Consider the following 27761-nt stretch of genomic DNA (forward strand, 5'->3'; position numbering starts at 1 on the left):
GCTACAAATATGTATTTGGGATTAGAGCTCCTCCAATTATCATTTTGTGTGGTTTCTGATTTTATTTGAAGAATTTAACCATTGGCTCTGAAAATTGAAGGTTTTTATGAATTTGGTGCTTATAATAGAGTAATTAAATAATGAATTGTTGTTATTTTCTCTCATAAGTTTCAAATTTTTTTGTGATTTTAAATTTCAGTTTAAAATCTATAAATACGAGTTTGAGAATTTTTAAATATTTGTTTCATGTTGTATTTTTTTGTTTTTTCAGTTTTTCTTTCAATATGCTGTAATAGATAAAATCATCGATCCTGTCAAAGTTGAGGTACGTCGTTCTCTTAATTTTTCTGGAAAATAATTATTTAATTTAGGATTTTCTCTTACGAATTATAATAACTTTATATCCTAAAATTATAATAACTTGTTTTTTTGTATGAAATTGTCTTAACAATTTTTTTTGTTACAGTCTTGTAATTAATATGTATATATATATATATATAATTTGTGATAGATTAAATAATTTGTATGATAGATTAATATAAATAATTTGTGAACCTCTTATTTTGATTTAATCTATCATTTAAATATTAATTTTATAAATAAATTTTACTATTAATATTAATTACAATGCTAACATATATTATTTTTAATTATTTTTATTTTTTGTGATGAGTTATCATTTAGGAAAAATAAAAATAATTAAAAATAATATCTAATTCAAGGACGGTACTTACGTAAGCAACGTCTTTGAAAGTTCACAAACAAAGACGGTGCAAGCAACGTCCACAAACAAAGACGGTGCAAGCAACGTCGTATTTGTTTGTGAACTTTCAAAGACGCTGCTTATGTAAGCACCGTCTTTTAAAGTGGATCCCTTTCCTTGACGTTGGATTTTGACCCGTCGTTGAAAGGTTTGACTTTCCACGATGTTGGATACAATGACAATCATCCACCGTTGTTGTATCTTGTTTTCCACCATCTTAGAAACATTTTTTTATAGTAGTGGTTGTTGTAACCGTCGAGAAAATTGCTTTTCTCATCTCCTAAGCACAAATCAGCTCCAAACATTTTAATGTCCTCGATCTTGACTATAAGGTATTGTTATCTAAGAGCATCTTGAATGATATTGTTTACATGAGTTATTTGTTGCTTTAAGTTTTTTTTTTTTTTTTTACTTAAGAGTATATGAGATAGAGTTGTTTATATAAATACTTTTACTTAATAATATTATAACATAAATAACATATTTTTAAGTATTATAGGATCTATAAAATTTATTTAAGTACTCATTTTAGTAATCTTAATATTAGAATGAATTTTTTGTTTAAAATACTTAAATCTATATGACATTATAAGATCCATAAAATTATGATAAACAATTTATACAAGTAATTATACATTGTATATGCAATAGAAAAAACAAATTATTATAAGGTGTTGGTTACATGTTGTGGAGATAATTATAAGATGTTGCTTACATGTTGTGGAGATTAGCAAAGTCCAATTGTTGATGATCCAATCCCGTTTTACATCTGCACTGATTTATTTTCTTAATGTTTTTATGTATATTCTCAATTAAATAGTAACCAGACAATTTCCCACACACCATATGTATAAACTTTACAATTTTTTTTAAAAGAGAATAATAAGTATTCTCAATTAATAATGATTTAGCTAACATTTGCATGCATGCACATGTTAGGAGATTTATTATATGCATAGATTTTGCAATTTATATTTTTGTCTTAATTTTAAAAACTAATTTGATCTTTTTTAATTTTAACATAAATGATCTCTTTCTTTATCTTTTCTTTCTTAATCATCTTTGTATATCTTTTCAAACTTTTTAAAATCATATCCTTTGTCACGATCATTTTTGTAATCGTTTCAGTAAAAAAAAAAAAAAGACGATGCAACATTATTTTGTTTTTAAAAGGAAATATAATTATATTAAATTATTCAGAATATCAGAGTCAATACATGAAACAATATGATAAAAATAAAAAATTGCTAACAAGCAAAGGATCTAGATGTTCTTACTAAGGTATGAGTAACTAAATAGGCTTTTCGGCTCATAAACTGAACATACCAGGTGTACTATTTTTCTAATGCTTTATTTGATCTAGGAAAATAAGTAAAAGAAAAGAAAATGAAAGGATTATTATAAATATATATATATATATATATATATATATATATATATATATATATATATATATATATATATATATTACATGAATTCTTCAATATATATATTATAGACAATTTTATTTAAATTGAATACGATTATTATAAATTAAAGAATTTTTTCTAGACTAAACTCAAAATATCTTATTAAACTAAAATAATCTTACATCAATTAATACACTAGATTACCTAAACACATAGGTATATAAACTATAAATAAACTATAAAGAATATAAATATCCATAATAAAAAAAGAAATATAGAAATCAATATATTTAAGTCATGTTGATATCTCCACCTCTTTTCTTTCTTTTTTTCTATAAATGTGTTTGAGCAAAAATCTAATGAGTAATACACTATTTTTTAATATTTTCATTTCAGTCATATTTCCCCTGTCTCTGATTTATTTTTTTTAGAATTTTATTTGTTCTTTTTTATAGGATATATTTTTTAACTTATAAATGTATTAAATATTTTTTTAGATGTCCTTATATAATTATTCTTTCTTCGAATATTAACGAGAAATAATTAAATAAATAAAAAATTAAGAAAATGATAAATTTTTAATGATAATATAAATAATTGAAAAATTTAACACGAATAACTAAATTAATTATATTTCCTAAGAATCACCGATTAGTTAAAAAAATTATAATAATAAATGGATAAAATATTATATAAGAAAAATATAAAACTATATTTAATTATTCATTTTGAAGTGTTTCAAACTCAATTCAAAGAGTAAAATCAATTTCACAACATGTTTAATAACCTGCCTGCCGCATTAAACTTTTGTTTAGAAATTCAATTTTATAGAAATAAGATTTGGATGGTTTACAAACTTAATTTACAAATTTAAGTTTAACTCCCTCATAACTTAAGATTTAACTCCTCTATATCTAATATTGTTTGAATTGGACAAAATTACTATCGAACAATAAATTTGTTCTTTCAAATTATAACAATCATATAGTAATTGATCGAGTTGATGGTAAGATGTGAAACTTTATTAAACATGTACTAATTTGGTGATATTTTCTCCCTCTCTCTCTCTTGCCTTTGTCTTCCCTAATCACAGAAGGCGTAATTAAAAAAAGAGAGGAGGAGCATGCTAGGGCATGGAGGTAATAGTGAGTAGAAATGTAGAATTGAACCCCATTTTAGCAAACCAATCAAAGCCCACCACTCCCTTTAATTTATCCCCGTCAGCACACCAAGTCACCAACAATCACACAAAGCCACTCCCATCACTTGACACAACAAACTCTAATAAGAAATAAGAAATAAAATCAACTAAACCTTATTTCCCATTCCCCTCATGGCTTCAATCTCAGGCATATGCTCATCCTCCCCAACTCTCAACCACTCCACCCCAAAACGACGCCGCACCCCACTCCTCCCTTCCTCCTCATTCCCCTCTAAACCCTCCCCGCCTCGCTCCCTCGCGCGTGAGACCCCCGCGCCGCAACAACAACAACAACAACTCTCCGCAGTAACAAAACCACTCCACGCCGGGCTCGAGAAGGAGCCACGCGCCCTATGGCGGCGCTACGTGGAGTGGCTCTACCAGCACAAGGAGCTGGGGCTCTACCTTGACGTGAGCCGGGTCGGGTTCTCCGACGACTTCGTCCGCGAAATGGAGCCCCGCTTCCACGCCGCGCTCCGCGCCATGGAGGACCTCGAGAAGGGTGCCATCGCCAACCCCGACGAAGGGAGAATGGTGGGGCACTACTGGCTCAGGGACTCTGCTCGGGCGCCCACCTCGTTCCTTAAATCGCAGATTGATAACACGCTCGTCGCCATTTGCACCTTCGCCGACGACGTCGTCACCGGTAAGGTTAGTTCGAACTTCAAATTCGCGGCTCCGTCGTTAGTTATGTTTCGAAGAGGAGTGCTAGTGACACACTATCTATAGAGATTCATTGAATGCGATATCAGACCTGTAAAATTTTGTGATTTTTAATGAATTTCAACTAATAATAAATAGTGTGTTCAAAAGAGTGTGTCTGGGAGTGTGCTACTAGCATTTCTCATTTTTTGAATTTGTTGCGTGTGGTTGGTGATTGTGGTGATGGTTTGGGTTTTTTTGGCAGATTAAGCCGCCATCGTCGCCGGAGGGGAGGTTTACGCAGATACTTTCCGTGGGGATTGGAGGTTCCGCGCTTGGACCGCAGTTTGTGGCGGAGGCACTGGCTCCGGATAATCCTCCACTCAAGGTAATCCAAACCGAGCAAGAGGTCTAGACAAAATTCAGTAGCAATAGTTTAGGAGTCTTATTCTTTTCTTAGAATTGGAGTTTTAACATGGTAATTTGTTTAGTAAAGGTTGACATCTAAAAGTCTACTGATTGGAAACTGCAATTCTGATTGCATAACAGTATGTGGCTTGGTTTAAGAGAATGTTTTATGTTTTCGCTTTTAATTACAAAAATACACCCTATTTTCACTCTGTTCCTATAAGAATATAAGAAAGAGTAAAAGAATAAATAGTGTATGCAGTTACAGTTACAGTATAAAGGGTTTTTATAATGTCATCTATCACCAATTGTCATGTATGATAAGTTTGTTAACTTTTACAATTACAATAACTACATTAAAAGTCATAGCAATGATGATTTTCGATTGGTTGACAATGCATATAAATTAAACTCATGTTTTCGCTTATCCTGTACAAACTTAAAATAGAAAATATTTCATCAAACCAAACAACCCCTTTAGTTATGTTCTTTGAGGAGATCTAATAAGGCAATATCTTACACATTGTTATGGGGTAAAACATATGTTTTTGACTTTTGGCAGATAAGATTTATTGACAACACGGATCCTGCTGGAATTGATCACCAGATTGCGCAACTTGGTCCTGAGCTAGCTTCCACACTTGTGATCGTAATTTCGAAGGTCTGCATGGAGATTATACTTTTTTGTTTGAATATGGTGCTAGTGGGATTCATTATTGCCTGTTGTTGAATTATGAATTTTGATTTATCTTCAGAGTGGAGGTACCCCTGAGACTAGAAATGGCTTATTGGAAGTTCAGAAAGCCTTTCGTGAAGCTGGATTGAGTTTCCCAAAACAGGTTTAATCTCAGGTTTTAATTTTCTTAAGGATTTCCTTTTAACTATTATTGAATTATCATCTGTTTAAATCTTAAGATAGTATTTTAGATTACTGCTATGCCTTCTATTTTCATAGATTTTCTTGCCTTGTCTACATATAATTGAGCCTCTTCAGTTATTTAAAGTGTCTTTTTACACTCTGTAATTAAACAGCGAGGTTAATAGTGTGTTTGGATATCAGTAGACACATGTTCCAACGAATGCAAATGGAAAAGCTTGTCTCTAGGTGGATTGAAGTAAGCGGATGTTTACGTGTGTGCAAACGTAATTCCAAACATGCTCTAAGTCTTTGAATTATGGAAAATTTCTTTATAATAACTTAATATGATATTGTTTTTGACTATTTATAATCTATCGCAATTTTAGCTATTAGCTATGTGCTTAATGTTGGCACTGTTATGAATTTCTCAATGACGTGGGCCCTACACTTGTAAATATGTGGTCAGTTTGTGAACACTCATTTTCATTTGCTGATGCATGGTGTAATGCAGGGCGTTGCTATAACTCAAGAAAATTCTTTGCTGGATAACACTGCAAGAATTGAGGGTTGGTTAGCTAGATTTCCAATGTTTGACTGGGTGGGAGGTAGAACATCAGAGATGTCTGCAGTGGGCCTGCTTCCAGCAGCCCTTCAGGTAATTGGGCATAAACATAAAATCATTGCTCTATTAATTAGATGTCTTATATTCAATTGTAATGTTTCTTGATTCAGAGCATTGACATAAGAGAAATGCTTGCTGGTGCAGCATTAATGGATGAGGCGAATAGGAGTACTGTGGTATGCATATTTTTCTTGACATTCTATCCAATGTTTTAATATTTGAAGATTACTTCGAGTGATGTGCTTATTTAGATGAAGTTTTTTTCCTGTATAACAAGTGATTATGAGACCCTATCTACAAAATTTTCCACCGAGAGGAACAAGTGAACACCTTTTGCTTAATGACTTTTGCTGTGTCTATGTTTGAGTGCTGTTGATGCTCCATGTGCCAAATACATGAGTGGTGGTGGTCAAGTATGAAATATTTGGAAATTAGCATGTGCCGTAACTAGTTACCAACAAGTGAGATGCTTGGAAAACATTTGTATTTTGTACATAACTACATATAGAATCTTCCTGGTATGGATGTATGGTTTATCATTATTTGTGGCCATCCTCCCTCTAAATGAGTTGAGTGTTTGTGTTTAGGGATATACAGATCTTTTCTAAATTAGATCTAATGCCCACCTTTCATTGGTTTTGAATTTGGCATCTCAAACCTATTGAGTGAGCAGGCCAGTGTTTTCTAGGATGCAGTAAACCGATACGTTATCAAGCAATTCATAAATTGATAAGCTGCTTTGGGTAGGCTGAGATTTTAGAAAGTACCTTGTTGAAACAAGAATAATGATAGTTGTAAAGGCTCATTCCAGGGCAAGTATAATTTGCTTTAAGCTGAATTTATGTGCCTGCAGTGGCTGCCTCTGTACCTTTAATATATATATATATATTTTTTTTCTTTTTTAAATAGTTTATTACTGATATTTTCACCTGACTTTGAACAGAAACTGGGAATACACTATAAGTAAAAAATTCTTATACTCTACAAGTTAGTAGTTCTCTATGGTTTCTAATTAGTAATTACATGAATGACATGTTGTTTTGATATATGTAGCCCAAGCTTTAACATAAAATAAACAAAGCTGGCAGCATGTTTCCATCTGAATCTGGCCAACTTCAAATCTGAACTGGTATTAATCTAGGGTTTGTTCACATTCTACAGCCAACATGCTGTTGTGCAGAAATCTTGTAAATATAATCTGATCGTTAGGTCTGATAAAAAGCATTACAGCTGTTTAAATATGCCTCCTGTCAATTATGGTACAAAAATTAGGAAATAGATGAAATTGGATTTTAAACAAAATCTAATAACAATTAAGTTGAGGATAAACAAAAGCCTAGAGAAAACTCAACCATGAATTAGAAAATTGCCAAAATACCTCTAGAACTAGAAGAAATAAAATAAAATAACAACTTGGTAAAGTTAGTTGCCCTAAACAGTAATCACTAATCATGTATTAAGGTACAATCGGTGTCAAAATCTATGCAAAAGCTAAAATACTGAGATGATTTGAATTTGGATCGTTTAGCATATAACTACTTGATGCTGATGTGTTGTGTGAATGTTTGTCCTCTAAGAAATGTGTCTTTTTATCATCATGGTGAAAAACTCAATGGTGTGAGCTTGTTTTGGAATAAGCATGTCTCATTCCAACCTATATCATGCTTTTGTGGCCATGCAAACTGTTGTTTTCTCCTCTTGATGGTAGAGTGTTTAATAATATGTGAATGAGGCAAAATTAAGAATGTTGATATTTGGAAATAGGAAAATCTTTATAGTGAAAAATTAGAATGTAGTAAGTTGGTTATATCTCCAGAAAACAATTTTTTTTAAGAAAGTCCTTGCCATCTTAAACATAGTGTGATTGATTGTATTACTAATGTGGCATTAATTATATTTTATTGTAGTACAATTCCATTTCTACCTTTGTTTCTACTTTACCATTCTGTCTGGTCAATTTTGATTCTCTCCTCAATCATAAAGAACTCTTATTTATTAATCTCTACTTCTATGCAGATAAGGAATAATCCTGCAGCTTTGCTGGCTTTATGTTGGTATTGGGCTACAGATGGTGTAGGATCAAAAGTATGGATCATAGAGTAATAGTTTATGAATGATTAGCAACTGACTTCTCTTCTGTTTCTTGTCACTATTGCTTATTATGATCTTCTCCTCCTTTTTATTCCTCAGGATATGGTTATCCTTCCATATAAGGACAGCTTGTTATTATTTAGTAGATACTTGCAACAGTTGGTCATGGAATCTCTAGGCAAGGAGTTTGACTTGAATGGTAATCGGGTATGTAAATGTGATATGTGTAACAAATCTAACTATCATTATTTTCATACTTTGTCTTGCATTTTTGGGTAAAAATGATAGAATATTTTTCTTTAATAAGTTTACAGCTGCCTGTATCTAGAAAAAGCTGAATGGACTCATATTATCTATAGTTTTGTAAATTGTGTTCATGTAGGAAGTACACATTTCACTTTTAGATGGAGCTCACCTGCTTTTATCATACCTGGGATATATCAATTATCAACTTGATTGACATGCTGTTGATAAGGTGTCCTAGTATGGATTTACATCCTACTGATCCTAGGAAGATGGATCTTTCATACTACATGTTATGTCACAATTTGTGACTGTTTAATCTTAAACATGTCAAATCTTCATGAATTAAATGTCTTTCGATTTTGATTCCACAGGTTAATCAAGGAATTAGTGTCTATGGAAATAAAGGAAGCACAGATCAGCATGCGTGAGTTATTATTCTAGTAATTTAAAGTTTGTTTGGCATAGTTTTCGGTTTTTGTTTAGTAAAAGTTTTACTTGAAACAGCTACATTCAACAACTGAGGGAAGGTGTGCACAATTTTTTTGTGACATTCATTGAGGTGCTACGCGATAGACCACCTGGTCATGATTGGGAGCTTGAACCAGGTGTCACATGTGGTGACTACCTGTTTGGTATGCTACAGGTATGACCTATTAATCAAGTATTTTCTCATTGCATTTGAAGGCGATTCTATTTAAGATTGGATGTGGTTAGTTGTTATGTTTGCATAGTGCTAAAAAGTTAAGTTTCTACAGGGAACAAGGTCAGCCCTGTATGCCAATAACCGTGAATCCATCACTGTCACAGTGCAAGAAGTGACACCCAGATCAGTTGGTGCCCTTGTAGCCCTTTATGAACGGGCCGTTGGAATATATGCTTCGCTTGTTAACATAAATGCTTATCACCAACCTGGTAAGCTGTAAACATTTGATCTCTTAAGTCTGCTTTAGGATTTATGGATGTCAGTAAAGTATTGAAATTGTTCTTTACTTGTCATGTACTGTGGTCGATGCTCTATGTTGGTTTGCAAATTAAATTGTTTTATTTATCAGTGACTAAATTAGTGTCATCATTGTCATTTAACTGCTTTTGAATCTGAGTAATTAGGTGTGGAAGCTGGTAAGAAAGCAGCAGGAGAAGTGTTAGCACTTCAGAAACGGGTATTGGCAGTACTCAATGAAGCAAGGTATGATGTAGTATGTTTGTATATATCAGTCTTCTCTGTCTTGGCAAGAAATATTAAAAAATATACGGCATGTGCATGCCAGGATCCTTCTGAAAGCATGAGTTTAGAAGAGTTCTATGAGTGGGTATTTTTATAGAGTGTAGCTAAGGAACATGGATGTATCCTGGGGCACAGTATTGGTTCCTATCATTATGTCTACTTACAATGCATTTGATTTGACTTATAGTAAGAACTTAGAACCGTTGGATCTCTTGGTTTATCTTTGGAATTTTCGTTATTAATCTGAGATGATTGCCCTTCTTGTGGTTCGGGATTCAGATTCTAATGTTGTGCATGTTATATGCTCACTATTAAAGATAATAGACAGAGGATCAATATCTGGAATTCATATTAAGCTTTTGTACACAGGATCCTTAGTCTTCACCATTTACCAATGTATTATTGCCCAGTTAAGTCCATCACTGATTACTATTTATCTGTTTTTGTCTCCAGCTGCAAGGAGCCTGTTGAACCATTAACACTTGAAGAAGTAGCTGACCGTTGCCATGCCCCAGAAGATGTATATACTCACCGATCCCGCTGTTAATTTTCTCAACTTAGGTTTATTAATCACCTCGTTAAGAACCACGGGCCTTATAAATTTAGTAACTTTTTTACTTTTTCTGCAGATTGAAATGATTTACAAGATCATTGCTCATATGGCTGCCAATGACAGAGCACTAATTGCTGAAGGTAACTGTGGTTCTCCGAGGAGCATCAAGGTTTTTCTTGGGGAGTGTAATCTTGATGAATTGTACGCTTGAGTAGTAGATTAATGAAATCCTCATTCCATAATGGTATTATAAGTTGTTTTGGTTGTTGGATCTCTCCATCTACAATGAAGATGATTTTTTTTTCTTCTTTAAATTTAAATTTATTTGGACGGACTTTTTTGAAAGGGTAGTTGAGTTTTGGTGATCTATTTGAGTCATATTTAATTTAACATTTGAATGCACTATCATATAACGAAATGGAGGATCAGGTTGGTAATACATAATTAAGCAAGCTGGTCTTTATGAAACTGGCGACCTTTTACTTTTACCATAATTTGTCTATAAAAGAATCATGATGGGCCTTTTCTAGATACACGTTGTTGATGATAGAATAAGATTAGCCGATTAGGCACAAACAGTACATTGCAAAAGGGCCATGTGATTCAGATCATAAAATACATTGTAATGTGTGATGCTACCTTAATTCGGTTCCTTTACATGTGTGCATCCTCAGCCAGTCATGGTTTGCTGACTTAGTCACAGCTGTTTGCTTCTGAGTGTTTGTCCTGACAAATGAATTCCCACTTCCCAGGGCTTGCTCAAAAATAGTTTTTAAATGCCCAACTAAATTTATCCTAAAAATTGTGTAAGATCACATCATTTCTTTTAGGATCTACTATAATGTAATGATAATTCTTGCTAACGTATGCAACATGAGCCATACGTTTACGGGTTAATATTAGATGTTGTACCTAATAAAGCCAATGAAGAGGACAGTTGAACATAATATGTTTCTATCAGGCAATAAGCATAACAATTGGGTCGATTCAAAGATTGTTCAACTAAATTGTCTCATTGTTCGGTCCTTGATTTTTTTTTCTCAATTATTTGTCACCTCACAAATGAAACTTTCACACGCAGCTGTCAATTGAAATTTGAACACTGTTGTTGCCTACTTGCTTGGCTGTCTAAAGTTTAAAAATAAATAAATAAATTAAAACGCGTTCATATTCATCCAGTTTAATGTAAAGCGTCTCTCACTCTCTCTTGCTACTGCACCTTTTTTTGTGCTGAATGGATGCTCAGGTATAACACACTGCACCATGCCTATAATATGACCCATCTTCTCTAACATAACTTCCCCAACAACATTCCTCCATTATTATTACAAAAAAAACCATAACGGGTATATTTTATTTAATTCTATTACTATTTTATTCTTATTCTTATTCTTATTATGTGGGTTCTAGGCTTCTTCTATATGAGGTGTTAATTAATAAAATTAAAAAAGTTTGGTGGGCGCGTGGATCATTCATTATTTCATTTACTTGCCTAATATGCATAATAAGGTAACAGCTAACCAAGTAACATTGCGACTCCTACGTCAAAATGATAGTGCCATCATGATTAAACATTTGAAATGGGAAAATGTCAAATATCATGAAAAGTTTATCGTTATATTGACATTCAAAAAATTTCAAATTAAAGTCCCCTCTCTTCACGATTCTAGCCGTCAACGTGAAGCATATTCCTCTTGTTGGCTGTGACAACAATTTTCCTTCTTCCCTTCAATATCACTATGACACTATCCACTCATTCACCGTCCTAACCATGCTGTTGTGCCATGTTTTGTTAGTAGCACAACATATGAACATAACAAAAACATAGATTAGGCGTAAAGTGGGACCCACCACCATGTGCATGTGCCACTTGTGGGGGCCACCTTGTGCTCTTTTGCACATTTTTTCTTTCCTCATGCCCAACCATGAATTTTATTGTTAAAGACAAAAGACCATAAAGTGTCCCCACTACAACGTTCGAGTTTTAACCCAATCTTTGATGTTGGTTTGAATTAAATATATATAAAAGCTCAATTAAAAGCAAATTAATAACCCCCATTCATTTTCATTGGGCAAGTATCTTATCTTATTATAGAACTACGAGCGCTTTATTTTCGGACCCGTCAGCGAATTTTTTTTCCATTTTAAGTCGGTGATAAATCAGTAAAATAAGTGTACGTGATCGTCCTTTCGCGCCGAGAAAACGGCGTCGTAGCACCATCATGTTTATGATATGCCGTCGTTTAGTTTAAAACTTTCTAGTTTCTATAATCACACATATTTTAATAATACAGGAAAACGTTCCTATTCATATTTTTTATAATTATACTATGAAGTGTGGTTCAAGTTAAATTCACGTTATTTTTTCGAATAATGTTGACTAGTTATACGTGTGAAGTGTGTTTTCAATTAAATTCATGTTGTTTTTTTTAATATTATAATAATAATAATTTAAGTAAATGTAATAAAGCAATCTAACTGATAATTTTTATTTAAGGAAAATTGAAAAAAATATTTTACAGTAACAATAATAGAAGTCTAACAAACTATTTTTCGCACAATGATCTTGCAAAGTAGACATATTATGTTTAAAATATTAAATTGTAAACTTGATCTTCCTAATATTAAATTGATATCAAGCTAATTAAGCTAAAACTGAAAAGTGTTGATTTGATTTTAAGATTACTAAATTCTATGGATAAAAAAAATTCCAATTTTAAATTGATGGTAAATCTTGTGTTACTTATGTTCAGTTTCTATAAATAAAAAAATAATCCTAATTTAATAATCTTAAAATCAAATCAATCTTTGTGAATTAAATTAACATTTAAAGTATATTTTTTTATATTAGTTTAGGTGTTTATATTATTGTGTAAGATTTTATAATTTTTCCATCAATAAAAGAACATCATCAAGATTATTTGGCAACATTTAAGTAAGATTTTTTACGATAATAATAAACAAAATATTGTTATGAATGCTATATATTTACCGAATACTTTACTTCCTTAACATCCTCGTATATTTTTTTCATAAAAAAAATCCTCGTACAGTATTTTTTATTTTTTACAATATAAACGGTCATCATTTAGTATTATTAGATAATTTAATTAGTGCACTGCAGTGCAAACCCACCAAAAGTGAAAGGAGACAAGCCGCAGCAGAGCATAGAAGAACAACGCTTTTTGAGTTTTTGTGGGTCATTTCTTTTGTTTCAGTCTCTAAGAGTTAGTGAGTGCTAAGTGCTAACCAAAGGAAGCTTTTTGAGTAAGCAAACCCCTTTTTCTCTCCCCTCAAATCTCGCACCCCATAATCCTCTTCTAGTTTCTATTCACTCCATCACTCTCTCCACAAGAGTGTTTCGTCTTTTGTTGCCATTTGGTACCCTCTTAAAACTGGTGTTCTTATACATGTCTGAATCAGAATGCGATAGTTTCCTTCGTTCCTTGTAGCACCCTTTTGCTTTGTTTAACCAAAAGCTTCGTTTTTTTTTTTTTTTTGTGTTAGGCCTTTCATTTTGAAGAAGTGCATTTGCATCAAGGGGTTTTGCTTTGTTTGAGATTTCAACGGTTAGGTTAAGATGTTCACCGAAGGCCTTGACAGAAATGCACTTCGATGGGTCAGAGAGGTAACCTTCACTCGTTAATTCCACACCCTTTTGATTTTCTTTCTCAAAGATTGATTTTTTTAACGGTATATCAAAATGGGGTTTTCTTGATTCGGCTTAATATTTGTAAAGTTTTGTTTTTTTTTAATTGTTGTGTTGGTGTTCTGGACCAACATTACCACTACATTGAGATCACGTTAATGTTTGTAAGGTTGTAAGGTTGTGATGTTTTTTTTCTTTTTCTTTTTTGGGTTAGTGTTTAGAGGGAAGTTTCATTCTCCAAGTCCACCTTGAGATCACATTAGTGTTTGTGAAAATTCTGATTATTTTTGTCTTTGTTGGTGATTAGAAGGAAGTCCCATTCTCAAACACTGCATTGAGATCTCGCAATGATCCCATCAGTGGGATGAAGAGTGGTGCTGGCAGAGGGTTTGGGTTGCCACCCCCAGCAAAATTCAGAAGTGGGCATCTTCCTGCTAATGCAATCCCTGTGTCAACAGTCATGCCGGGTGAGACTGGCGACAGCGGTTCAAATTCTGATAATGACGACAGCATCGAATCGGAGGAGGAGGTTTATGGTGGCAGGTATTCATTGGATTCGTCACCGCAAGACCGAAGAGTCCCCCCCAATGGTGCTGCTAGGAGATATGGGAACCTCACTCGACCCCGGTATGCAAGTGATTATACATATTCCGAGGTCAGTTCTTCCAGGGAAACACTGGTTGGCAAACCTGGTACTGTGAGGGATCCATTGATGAGGGGGGCGGCAAATGTAAGACAGAGTGGCTTCACAGAGGATGATTCATCGGATTCTGCAGCCAGCTCCGAATTCTCTACCACACAGGTAGGAGGAAGTATCAATGGAGCACTGCCTAGAGGTAGAACTTATTTGTCTGAAGGGTATGCTTCTAGTGTGCCTTCAAGGATGAATGTGAAAAGTACTGCAGAAAAGGTATGGAATGGTGGATATGATATAGATTATTGAGGCTGTAATGTGCCTACAGTATTACTGAAAAATTGTTAATGTTGATTTTTTATTTATTTATTTATGAAAATGGTGATAAAAAGTATTGTTTTTAGAATAGCAGTTTTTATTTTACGAATTAATATGAATTTGATCATGAAAACTACTGCTCACAGTAATTTAAAATTTATATTTGATAAGACAGATACTGTGTTACCCGCTATTGTTGTATGGGCGGTGTGTCTCTTCTTTGACATTCATTATTTCCTAATAAATTTCTCATCTTTGAATTAGTCGCTTCACTGCTTACCTACCAGTATTCAACCGTATTGCTGAAATTAGTCTAACTTATTGATTTTGTTATGAAAATCCCCAGAATGGAAGAATATCTGATGATGAGGATGATGACATTCCCAGTGCACCCCCATTTGTTGGTTCTACTCAAGAGATCAGACAAACACATGAGGAAACTGCTGCTTCCAGAGTTCATGCTACTCCAAATAAAGCAGAATCAAGTTCTTTGAAATCCATGTCTGGGGATAAGATAGAAAACCATGTCGAAAATGGGAGCCCTGACCAATTTGCTAGGTTAGTATATTTGATAATAACTGTATAGCATTCCTTCCCAGCCAAACAAGTTATAGGAATGTATAGCAATCCAATATTATTTAATCTTGATTTATGTTCACAGAATTGCTACTGGTTCAGAGGCTGCTACATCTTCAAATTCACACCCACCTCGCCTTCCAACATTTCATGCAAGGTATTTTGTGTGTTCTTTATTGTGCTGAATATTTATCTCCTTGAATGTGCGCTAATATGCAAATTCATTTCAGTGCTCTTGGTCCATGGCATGGAGTGATTGCATATGATGCTTGTGTGCGTCTTTGCCTTCATGCTTGGGCAATGCAGTGCATGGAAGCTCCTATGTTTTTGGAAAATGAATGTGCTTTACTTAGGGATGCATTTGGGTAAGTTAAGGCTCTTCCTCCACTGCTGTTTCTTCCCAATCCTTCCTCGAATCTTTATGTATTTGGTTCTGGTAAAGATGCTATTGCTTTACGCTGCTGTGTATAATCCATGAGTATAAACAAGTGTTGCTAACTGTACATGGTCTGGTTCCATGAGTAAATAGTATCTTGTAGAGAATTTAAAAATAGGTATTTACTATGCCATGCTGAGTCTGACCAAAACATTTTTTCCTTATAAAAAAACTATATTTTGCTGCAACCGTGAAACAAGTAAACATTGAGCTTGCATGATTCCATTCAGAAAAATTGCTGGTTCAGGAACAACTAGGATAATAAAAACCATATTTGAGCCAATGCTCACTTTTCTTTTCCAAAGCTTTCCACAACTTCTCTTGGCAGTTGGCACTCAATCTTATTCTTTCCCCAAGTCAATAAAAACCACATGCAAGTCTTTTTCTTTGCTTTTGTAGTTGTACCTTTCCATTAGCTCCTATAGAAGATAAATAAATTCTATTGTAGACCTTCTTGCCATAAAACCAAATTGATTCTCTGCAATTCCAATCTTTGTTCTTAATCTATGTTCAATCCCCTTTATATTTTGACTAACAATGTTGTCCATGATTCATTTTCTGAACTGTTTTTATTGTTAGATATAAAACTGCCTTCACTAATCTTATGCTTTTGAGGATGTTGGTCCTTAACATGGTACCATAGACTCTATGACCAAGTGATCAGTAGTTTGATCATTGTCGACCTCGTTCTTCTAAATAAAAGTTGAACTTCAGCATAAGGGGAGTGGGTTTGTAGTATTGTCTTCAAAGTTTAAATGGCTTGTGTGAATGGAGTGTGATATTTATAAAACAATTCACAGGCCTCTATTTAACTAAGGTTTTTTTAATAGTTGGTCCTTGACAGCTACTTTGCTTCTTATTGGTTTTTTGTTTTTGAATATTCAGATTAACTAAAGTTTTAATAGTTGGTCCTTGACAACTACTTTGGTTCTTATTGGATTTTTGTTTTTGAATATGTAGATTGCGACAAATTCTATTGCAATCAGAAGATGAACTAATGGTGAAGTGCAATGCGGAGCCTTCCAGTGAGGGTGTTGCTCCAAAACCCAAAAAACTTATTGGCAAGATGAAGGTGCAAGGTACATTCTCATGTTATCTTTTACTAATTATTTAACTTCTCCCAAGCGAGTCTTTGTTGAAACTTTATTCACTTTGCAGTTCGTAAAGTCAAAATGGGCTTGGACCCTCCTACTGGCTGTAGCATGTCATCGATCATGACGCACAAAATTAAAATGGAATCTGTGCGACACCATTTCTCCAATTTGCAATCATCACTGTCTGCTGGATGGCAAGCTCTCAGAAGAATTCGATTTATACCACGTTTGCCTGCAAATGGTTCCTTGGCTCGACAGAGCTTGGCATATGTGCATGCTAGCACCCGCTATATACAGCAGGTGTCTGGACTCCTGAAAGTTGGTGTTGTAACAACTCTAAGGAATAATTCATCATCCTATGAAGTTGGGCAAGGTATGTAAGAATGCAACATGCATTATAATTATTCATTATTACTATGCATTGTTGGTTGTAGTACTCCTTAGTCCTTACTAAGGATTGTGTAATAATAACATTCTTATCACAATTAAAATTAAAATTGCACTGTAGCTATAGAGGTTGACATAAAGATAGGAATAAGATTGAATAGAGTCAACATAAAAGTTCTCCAATTCCTACTGTAATCTGTAAGGTCTCATTGACACGTGTCTTTCCCTGACCTTATAATTGGGAGCCTTTCTCTCTCTCAACTTTTTATTACTAAGAAAAAAGAATTGTGCTCTAGCTATAAGGTATACTCCTGGGCTGGAACTAACCTTAACAATAGTTATGAGAGATTCCTTTGGATGTTATTTCTGTTACAGCTTGAGTTAAAAAAAATTATTCCATTTCATTTTATTATAATGAGTTATTGCTGAATTTGTGGATCTTGGTTGACTTTTATACTTCCTTTCATGTTTTATTACTTGGGTCAGTGATTCATGATGTTGCTGTTCTAAATGCACCTATTTGATTCTCATTTCACTAGTTTGGTTTTTGCTTGGATTTGTTCCATTTTATTTATTTTTCTATCTATGCATGTGATCAGAGACATACTCATGTTCCTTAAGGTTGAAAAGCACAGTTGAAGAAGATGCAATAAGGTTGCAGCCTGGATCTAGTGAAGTCCATATGTTGTAAGTTTTACTTGTTTGTTTTTTTGTGTTTTTAATCTTTTATGATTGTACCTCTTGAAAAAATTTCTGAATACTTGTACAGTTTTCCAGATAGCCTCGGAGATGATTTGATTGTTGAAGTTCAAGAATCCAATGGAAAGCATTTTGGCCGTGTTCTTGTCCAAGTGGCTACTATAGCTGATGATCCGGTAATACTATATGCTCCTTATTTTTCTGGACGTTATTGGTGCCTGTCATGAGTGATGATCATCATGATAGAATTCATGTTCAACTGAAACAGGCTGACAAATTACGCTGGTGGCCTATTTATCGTGAACCAGACCATGAGCTTGTGGGCAAGTTACAGCTGTATGTAAATTATTCAACAAGTGCAGATGACAATAGTCACCTCAAGGTTAGTTAATGTGAACAATGACTTGATTTTTGTGGACATGTAAGCTGTAGCAGTGAGAGCCTCAGATCTCATGAGCTGTTCTTTCTTAAATCACCATCAAACTATCATGACAACTTAAAAAAACTAGGGATTCTTCTAACTGATAAATTATTTAAAGTAGAAAAGATAATTATATCTCCTGGTAAATTCCCGGGGCTTCTTATATATAAGATAATTGAAGTTATTTTTATTTTTTAGAATCCATTTTATGATATCTAGAACTGACTTTACATGATATCATTACAAGCCATTGTGTTTTTGGGCTGCCAAAAATACAATACTATTTGATTAAGTATTTTGATTTTAATGTTAAACTTTATTTGCATTCATTCATCAGACCTATAAATTGTGTGATTTTACATTTTAGTTTAGATGCAATGTAAGGATCTGTTTAGTTTCAAAAACAATTACAAAACTGCCACATTGTTTGTCAGCCATGGTAGTTGCCATCAGACATACTTTGTTTCTTGTTTTCAGTGATTTGTATAGGAATAGTGGTCCTGAAAACAGGAAACATTTCTCAAATAATATTGGCCCAAATTTTTTCAATTCATAGGCAGGTGTCACTCTCTGTCACCCCCTTTCCTTTCTTGTATGTATCCTCAACAGAAAACGCAAAAAGAAACAAAGATATCATTATTCTTTGACAACATATCAGAAATAGGAAAATAAAAATGTTTCATGTGCTTTATGTTGGAGTCTTCATTTGCTCAATGATGTGCTATTTTAAATTCTTGAGTTTTCTAATAATTTGTGCATCACGTATTCACATTTTATTCTCTTTTCTTGCAATCCCAGTATGGTTCTGTAGCAGAGACAGTTGCATATGACTTAGTTTTGGAAGTTGCAATGAAAATCCAGGGATTTCAGCAAAGGAATTTATTGTTGCACGGTCCATGGAAATGGCTGTTGACACAGTTTGCATCTTATTATGGGGTATCTGAGATATATACCAAGCTGCGGTAATGTGAAATAGATTTGCACTTTTCCCCTGAATATTTGATTTCTTATATGTCTAGTTTGACGCTTTTCTAATGATACTAATGGTGTTCATAACATTCTGTTTAAATAGATATCTATCTTATGTCATGGATGTGGCTACACCTACAGCAGACTGCCTCAACTTGGTGTATAACCTGCTAGCACCTGTTATCATGAAGGGCAATAGCAAGACTTCTTTGAGCCACCAGGAGGTATCATTGTCATCTTTTAATTCACAAGTGATATAACTTCAACTGCTCACTGCAATGTACTGTATTTTAGATGCTGTCAATATACTTGAACTGATCTCATTTGCTTACTATTAAATTCATTGATTTTTTTGTCTTGTCTAACATGGTATGATTTTTGTTCATCTCCAGAACCGAATACTAGGAGAGACCAAGGATCAAATTGAACAGATACTTACACTTGTTTTTGAGAATTATAAATCACTTGATGAGTCTTCTTTCTCGGGCATCATAGAGGTTTTCAGACCAGCAACGGGTCAAGCAGCACCAGCCTTGGAACCTGCTGTTAAACTCTACAAGCTTCTTCATGATATCTTATCTCCTGAGGCTCAAACTGCATTTTGTCATTATTTCCAGGTTAGAGAAACTTGAGTTTTTTAATGATATCAATTGCTAATTATATTCACATATCAATTTATTTGACAACTTGCTGATAAAAAAAAATAATTTATTTGACAACTGGTATCTTCCCAGGTTGCTGCAAAAAAGAGGTCCAAGAGGCACCTGAGTGAAACAGATGAATATATTACACAAAATAATGAAAACAGTTTGATGGATGGCATGGCTATGTCTACTGCTTACCAGAAGATGAAAACCCTATGTGTAAATCTTAGAAATGAGATCCATACTGATATCCAGATTCATAATCAAAATATACTACCTAGGTATTATTTGTTTCTCAAAGCATCTTGTATGTATTTAGTTTGCTAGAATTTTGATGCAGGTTATGTGTATTGTTTCTCATCTTTATGTTCACACTTAAAGAACTTAACTTTTTTTATTTTGGTCTTTGTTCTTGTTTATTGCATTTTGTATTTTATGTTTAACTGTTTATTTTGGTCTCTTTAACCCCAACTGTTGTTATCATGAATCTGTATTCACATGTGACAGCATATCTTTCTTGATTACTTTTGTTTTAAGCTTGGCTCAGACATAGAATCATCATTTTAATTGCTTGATTAGATGCATTTCAAACTTCAACTTCTTTAGTTTTAAGTATTCTTGCATGTTATGTTAGTTTGTCAAACTACTATTGTAGGCTAAAGGTTCTAATGTAGCTGGTTTAATATTTTCACAGCTTTGTGGACCTGCCAAATATTTCTGCTTCCATATACAGCACAGAGCTTTGCAATAGATTACGAGCCTTCCTCATATCTTGTCCACCGACGGGCCCATCATCACCAGTGGCAGAACTTGTTATTGCAACATCAGATTTTCAGAGAGATCTTGTAAGCTGGGGTATTGGGTAAGTGCCACTATGCTTTAGTTGGAGAGACTAGGGTCTAGGAGTATAGCCCTGTTTTTCAAGTTCAAGAACGAATCCCTACTACTACACAAGTCTAACTTGTTTTATTTCCTTCTCAGTCCTATCAAAGGTGGAGTGGACGCAAAAGAGTTGTTCCATTTGTATATTCTTGTTTGGATCCAAGATAAACGTCTATCTTTGCTGGAGTCATGCAAATTAGATAAGGTACTTATTTATCGCAATGGTATTGTCATATTCCATTTTGTGTCTTCAGGACTTCATCATAGTCCCTTTAGGTGATCTAGGCTTGAATGAACCTTTTGATTTTGAAGGATACTTCAAAACTGGTCATGTTAACTGCTGCATCTCTTCAGTAGTAAATTGTTTTGTGACAACGGGTTGTCTAAAATCTAAATGCTTTGCTGTTGCAGGTGAAATGGTCAGGAGTTAGAACACAACATTCTACTACTCCCTTTGTTGATGATATGTATGAGCGGCTGAAGGAGACGTTGACAGACTACGAGGTCATCATTTGCCGCTGGCCAGAATATACCTTGGTCTTAGAGAATGTATGCCAGTTCCTATTATTTATTTCCTTGTCCTGCATATTTCTTTCCCCCCTTTTCCCGGTGAATTTCAGATGCTATCCATTTCCATTTTCATCTTTTGATCTCTCTTATAAGCAAATACCTATCCTTAGGTTTTTTTTTTTTTTGTAAAAAATATTATTGCTCATATTGAAAAGGCATAATTTAGCACTGGAGTTTTTATTCCTTGATTCTCAACGTGCTATTGAATGAGATGGACAAAAGATTGATGAAGGAGTTTGATTTTTTTTTTTTTGAAAAAAATGGCAACAGGCCGTTGCTGATATTGAAAAGGCCATTGTGGAAGCTTTAGACAAACAATATGCGGATGTAATATCTCCTCTCAAAGAAAGCATGGGTCCTAAGAAATTCGGCCTTAATAAATATGTCCAAAAACTTGCCAAACGCTCTACATGTGCCTATGTGGTTCCTGATGAGGTGAGTTGAATTTCTGAAAAACTTGAGATACTTTTTTTTTATAAGCAAATATTTTATACTTTGTTTGAACTTGTCACTTTTTTCAGCTTGGAGTTCTTTTGAATTCCTTGAAGAGAATGCTCGACAGCTTGCGCCCCAGGGTCGAATCCCAGTTCAAGACATGGGGTTCTTGCTTGCCACATGTTGGAAACACAACACCTGGTGAGCGACTTAGTGAGGTGACAGTGATGCTGAGAGCAAAGTTCAGGAACTACGTGCAAGCTATTGTGGAGAAACTTGCGGAGAATGTCAGTAGCCTTTTGAAAGCAAATTTACTGTTCTTAATAGCATAATATTTAACTTAAGTAGGTAGAGCAGTACTGCAGTCAGGATATTTATGCATATACCAATGACTGACCAGAATATTACCATTAAATTGAAAATGTGAAGTTACTGTTTTCTTCATATTTATGCAGTGCAAGATATCTCAAATTTTTGTTCCCATTTCAGAATAATGTTAATAAAGTATTCACGTATCCTAATATCATCATCTATGTTGTTCCAGGCAAAGTTACAGAATACCACAAAATTAAAAAAGATTCTTCAAGATTCGAAGGAAACTGTTGTGGAGTCTGATTTAAGAAATAGAATGCAGCCACTGAAAGATCAGTTGGCTAATACCATAAGCCACCTTTACAGTGTCTTTGAGACTCATGTTTTCATTGCCATATGCCGAGGTTATTGGGATCGTATGGGACAGGTCAGTTCACTTTCATCTGGATTTCGTTGCCTTGAGCATCTTTAGATTTCAGAGTCTTGAGATATTAATTGCATCATATTTGTTGTATTTCTTATTTAACAGGAAATTTTAAGTTTCTTGGAGAACAGAAAAGAGAATAGATCGTGGTACAAAGGTTCAAGGGTTGCTGTTTCTGTGAGTAGCTAGCTACCTTTATAGTTTTGAAGTTATGAAATTAATTTTCACACTTTCCAATGAAAAGCATGCATACCAATGTAAATAATTTTTTTTTCACATTACTTAACCTCTAAACTAAACCAGTACATCTTTGATTTGATAACAGTGTATTTGCATGGTTAGTTATGAAAACAAAAATGCATGTTTCTTTCAATTGAGATTCTAAGGTCCCAAAGAACATTGCCTGGGTTGTGATTTCTGACCCCAAGTAAAATGTGTGCAGATTCTGGATGATACATTTGCTTCACACATGCAACAGCTTCTAGGAAATGCATTGCATGAGAAAGACCTGGAGCCACCTAGATCCATCATGGAAGTTCGTTCCATGCTATGCAAGGATGCTCCCAATCACAAAGACAACACATTTTACTATTAGGCTAATTCTACATGTAAATATGAAGAGAGGAATGCACGGGGTAAAAAGAGAATGGATCACCAATTTTGTTGTAGGAGCAAGCAACTCAACTGCTCCCTGAATGATTGATGTGCTTTTCAATGGGAATAGTGATTTTTTAATACACGATATATACACAGTAAAATTACTCATTGTAATACTTGGTAGTAGTAATATATAAATGTTAGTTTTTTGCATTCTATTAATCAAACCTTGGCCTTTTTGATTAACTAGTGCAGTGTCTAACGGCACTAATATTTTGTTTATAACTAATATATTAATTAAATAATATATGCACTAACGGTATAAAGGTTTCTTACATTGTCATTTAATTATAATTTTATATGTATGCTATAAATAAATGTTGATTTTTATAATTTATAATTAACTCTTAAAGGTTATACTACGGGTAATTTCTATTTGATTTATAGTGTAAAGTATATGTCTATTAATCACTAACTAAATCATTGTTTTGGCGGAGTTCAAAAAAATGACATTATTCTTTTGGTGGATTGTCGAAATACGTTACATACCAATTTTATGTGAAGATTAATAATGATGCAAGAGAAGTCAATTTTAATAGCAAAGAAAACTAATGAATTCATTGGTTTCTCCTCAAGTCTGGAATAGCCAAACTCAAAAAGGCATAATACTATACGCAATGAATCAGGAAAAATCACAGCTCAATTTGAAGTGCACAAATTCAAGTCAGTCACATGATCACAGTTTCTTCATAGAAAGACAAATGAAAATACAACACGAGTACACAGCCTAAAAAGAGCACCCTAACAAACATCCTAATCTTATACTAAAAAATGAAATTAACAGCTATAAATGATGCTAAGCCACCTAAAAAAATTGCTAGGGTTGTAAACGTAAGACTATGAAACACGGACACTCCAGTCCTTTGTCATGTTCAGTGTTCGACACGCGTCCGTGTCAGTATCCGACACCGACACGACACCTGTACTATGTTCTATATTTTGGACATTACAGGTGTCCACGTGTCTGTGTCGTGTCCGGTGTCCGTATCGGTGTCGATGTTTCATAGCATATGAGTCTTTCATGGTTTTTTCATTTTTTTTTTCTCCGTGCTTCTTCAGTCTTGGCCATCTCTATGTCATTCTCAGTGACTATAGAAACATAGTCTTGGCCATCTCTATTCATCTCTATAGAAACACCATCATTGCAGTTCCAACTATTGTCAACCCTTCCATGGCTTTCCTAATTGACTCGAGGAGCAACTCCCTTTTTTCATCCTTTTCATTCTACAAATTAAAAATCATTAGTAAATAATATGATATTGGCTAAAATATTTTTCATCTTTATAAATATGAAAATGTTTGAAATTTTAGGTATGTTTCCATTCTTGCAAAATTATAACATATTTAAAGTGATAAAAAAAATTAATTATATAATTTGTACTCTACATAATATAACACACGGTACAGTTGCAATGTATGTATGCTTTTCGGTTAGTTTTGGTCACTGCATGTTTTTGGTTGCTCGGATATGTATATAAGGTAATTTTATTAATAAAAAGAGCAATAGAAAAGCTTCTTATACAATCACACATATATTCTTTTTTATATTTTATTTAAATATTATTAATTAAGAAATTAAATTGTTTTTTTTATCAAAATAATATTTTAAAAATGAAAGGGTTAAAATAATTAATTCACATACATTTTAAAATCCTTTGTCCAAACACTACATAAGGTAATTTATAATTGTTTACCTCAATGTTATTTGTTTATCATTTGTGTTTATATTGCAACTTAAAATCTAGATATATAATATGACATTACATGTTTAATTTACACAATAAAATTTTATATAGGCTCCTCAAATTTTTTGTTCAAGCTCCGCCGAGGGTCCTTCAACCAGATCTCTGCCGCCAGAGGGAGGGGATCATAGGGAGTGAGGAGAGGGATTTGGTGTTAATGATCATTCAAGACAGAGAGGATTAGTGATTTAACACATGGCGGTGTCCAATTGGTTACTGGGCCGCTTATGTGCATAATCATTAGATATGTAGATGTGGATATATTTGAACTTAATTTTAAAATAAATTTTTATACATTTTAATTTTGTGAAAATAAAAAATAATTTTTTTAGAAATAAATTCTGAATATTTTTATATTTACGATGACAAAAAATATATTTTAACTTATAATATTTAATCTATTAAACAATGTGATAAAAAATGATGCTCATTTTTTTTCCAGCATTCTTTAATAACTCCTCTAGCCAAAGTTATTTCCTGTTGAAGCTTTTCAATTACTTTCTCTTGAAGCCTTTCATTTTCTGCTGTAATAGTTAGTCAGAAATTATGTACTGCAAGATTATTACATGTCTGTAATATTTATTAATGTTCGACTTATTTTATATATATATATATATATATATATATATTCAGGAATTATAGTAATATACAGTGGGTACTATCTAATAATTATTTCCTAGTTACCTGTGTACAGAGTGTGGTCCTCTAGTTAAGTCCAAGAGCCAAGTAGCTAGAAGCTACAATTGGTTTTTCAAATTTAATGAACTTACTATACAGTACAGTATTTCTTAGTTGTTGAATGTTTAATGAGTTTGTTATGCTCTATGAAGCCAAATATCATTTATGTGTAAATGTTTAACTAAATAATTATAACTACCAGTTTATTTGAAGCAGGTGGTTGAACTTGCATGACAGGCATTGGAGTTTGACTAATTTCTGTGTTCCCACCTTCCTCCTCCTCTGGCAACTTCCGCTGCGTCAGCTCGCTGGAATCCGCCACCATGGCTGACGTTAGTGTTTTGTGGGCAATGTCCTCCTCCTCCTTGTCCATGTTGTCGTTAGTTATTAGTGTTTTTGTTAGTAGAAGATTTGAACTAACTACTACGATCTCTCTCCAATAAGTGAAAGTTACTTGCATTGGTAAGAACTGCACATAAAATCCAAAGATGTTGTATAAGAATGTTGGCTGTACCAACTGACAAGAACTGCATTGTTTAAAAATAAGGGAAGTCCTTCAGATTTAAATTTTACAAGGAGGCTAACTTCACAAATATTCACATCAAAATATGATGTGTCAAAGAACATAAAATATCCTGAATTTTCTTTTTTTGTTTTGAAGAAAACTAAACTGTAAGAGAAAATAATTATACCTGCAATTAATTTTCAAGCATGCACTGATATGATTTTTACCAAGGAAAGCAAAGAGAAACTGAAGACGTTTCCTGAATTCCCCAATCCTGGACATTTGAATGAAGTCTTCTAGGCTGCAAAATACAAAAGCAAAAACAAAAGTAACTCCAAAAACTAGGTCACAAAATCTAAAATATGAAACTGCAAACAGACTGAATTTAATCTATAACATGCCTTTGGATAATTGATATATGATAAGAGCTGGGTTGAAGAAAAGAATACACCACAACTGCACCAAAGGAATGAAACAAATAAGCGATATTCTTATAAAGAACAAAATTTTACAGCATGCAGGAATCATAATAGGGTGCAAAGGCGTGTACATGTGGATTACTAATTGTGATCGCCCACTGCATTAAGGTTTTCACGAATATGAATGTTAAGGATCCTGCAATGCAAGTTACATTCCTTGCAATGTGAATGACTCACAACTTTAAACATCAATCCATATTAACATTTAATTAATATGTTTTCATTCATGGCAATAAGACCTTAGCCTCATATAACACATGACAACTTTCTTCATAGACAGACCACCACAACCTGTCGGAGCACTCAACCGACACTCCATCTCCTCCTCTGACCACATCTCCGCTGTCATGGACTCATGCACCCACTGCCAATCACAATGAAAACTATGACAAGAACGAGGATATTAAGGATGAGGAAAGAAGTCTGGCTCCAAAGATAAACTGGAGACCCAGCATAGCCTGCCAAACTCCAGCCTAGCCTTGGCCATAAAGCAGGAAATGCATGTGAAATTTGACTCCTAAGAGGTAACCAAATCACCTACCAAACTCCAATGCCAGCCTTGTCGGCAGAGCCCAAGGAGCTGATCCAGCTGGAAATGCAGGCGGAATCCAGCTCCAAAGAGGTAATCAAAGACCACATGATTGGTCAAACTCCAAACTCCAATCCTGACCAGTCAAGACCCCATGCAAATTTGCTTCAGGTAACCTGGTAGTTATAATTATTTAGTTTGACATTCACCCAAATAATATTTGACTTCGTATAACATAACATTTATTAAAAATATTGATGTGACAATAGTGGCAAGGTAACATTACATTAAACATTAGATAAGTTAATAAATTAACAAAAATTACCCAATTAAAATAATAAATATGTTAAATTTTAAAAATAACAATAATTGAAATTGCTAAGAGACAAATTTTCACAAATTAAATGATAATGTATGAAAGAACATTTTAAAAAAAGAGAAAAAATAATATTGTGAATGTCTATTAAGAAAATATATAAGACTAACAATAAATTTATGAGAACGATATTTTTTTATTATAAATTAGTCTTTTATTACATTGCAAATTATAAGATTTATAATTCCTATAAATGTGTTCTTCATTTATTCTTTAAATGTGTTGATTGTTCTATAAGTTTTCCTAAACATATATACTAACATGTCATGTTCTTGGTAAGTTAATTAATGTTATGTCTAGGAATCATAATAGAGTATTCAATAATG

The 27761-nt window shown here is 33.5% G+C and overlaps 2 protein-coding genes, 1 long non-coding RNA gene and 1 other non-coding gene across 7 annotated transcripts; 3 read left to right on the plus strand and 1 right to left on the minus strand.

Moving 5' to 3' along the window:
* The first annotated feature begins 718 nt into the window (after positions 1-718).
* On the plus strand, positions 719-863 carry MIR4368B (microRNA MIR4368b). The gene has a single exon (NR_048691.1). It is a non-coding gene; the product is annotated as a microRNA MIR4368b (primary transcript).
* A 2499-nt stretch (positions 864-3362) lies between these two features.
* Positions 3363-10333, plus strand: LOC100809452 (glucose-6-phosphate isomerase 1, chloroplastic). The gene is made up of 14 exons (XM_003519148.5): positions 3363-4024; positions 4281-4403; positions 4986-5084; positions 5179-5262; positions 5794-5937; positions 6015-6080; positions 7921-7989; positions 8095-8202; positions 8613-8665; positions 8746-8884; positions 8997-9153; positions 9349-9427; positions 9920-9986; positions 10096-10333. Exons 1-14 carry the CDS (start codon positions 3506-3508, stop codon positions 10228-10230), a joined length of 1842 nt encoding a protein of 613 aa, XP_003519196.1. The 5' UTR covers positions 3363-3505; the 3' UTR covers positions 10231-10333.
* Positions 10334-13147: 2814 nt separating this feature from the next.
* LOC100813198 (uncharacterized) lies at positions 13148-23279 on the plus strand. 4 transcript variants are annotated; one of them, XM_006575286.4, is made up of 23 exons: positions 13148-13286; positions 13527-13647; positions 13976-14578; positions 14967-15178; positions 15282-15353; positions 15427-15561; positions 16593-16711; positions 16791-17099; positions 17713-17800; positions 17883-17988; positions 18081-18194; positions 19032-19195; positions 19306-19426; positions 19595-19819; positions 19937-20127; positions 20541-20708; positions 20828-20933; positions 21140-21277; positions 21569-21733; positions 21820-22020; positions 22278-22472; positions 22575-22646; positions 22912-23279. In XM_006575286.4, exons 2-23 carry the CDS (start codon positions 13600-13602, stop codon positions 23062-23064), a joined length of 3705 nt encoding a protein of 1234 aa, XP_006575349.1. In that variant the 5' UTR covers positions 13148-13286; positions 13527-13599; the 3' UTR covers positions 23065-23279. The 4 variants fall into 4 exon arrangements, with proteins under 4 accessions (XP_006575349.1, XP_006575348.1, XP_006575347.1 ...); XM_006575285.4 differs by having other exon boundaries at positions 13180-13431; XM_006575284.4 differs by having other exon boundaries at positions 13180-13400.
* Positions 23280-23872: 593 nt separating this feature from the next.
* On the minus strand, positions 23873-27175 carry LOC102670398 (uncharacterized). Its single transcript, XR_413274.3, has 4 exons — positions 26602-27175; positions 26239-26507; positions 25746-26015; positions 23873-24350 (listed from the first exon to the last, which is right to left on the minus strand). It is a non-coding gene; the product is annotated as an uncharacterized lncRNA (long non-coding RNA).
* Positions 27176-27761: the final 586 nt, after the last annotated feature.

This window comes from Glycine max, chromosome 2 (assembly GCF_000004515.6).
Source record: "Glycine max cultivar Williams 82 chromosome 2, Glycine_max_v4.0, whole genome shotgun sequence".
NCBI classification, from domain to species: Eukaryota; Viridiplantae; Streptophyta; class Magnoliopsida; order Fabales; family Fabaceae; genus Glycine; species Glycine max.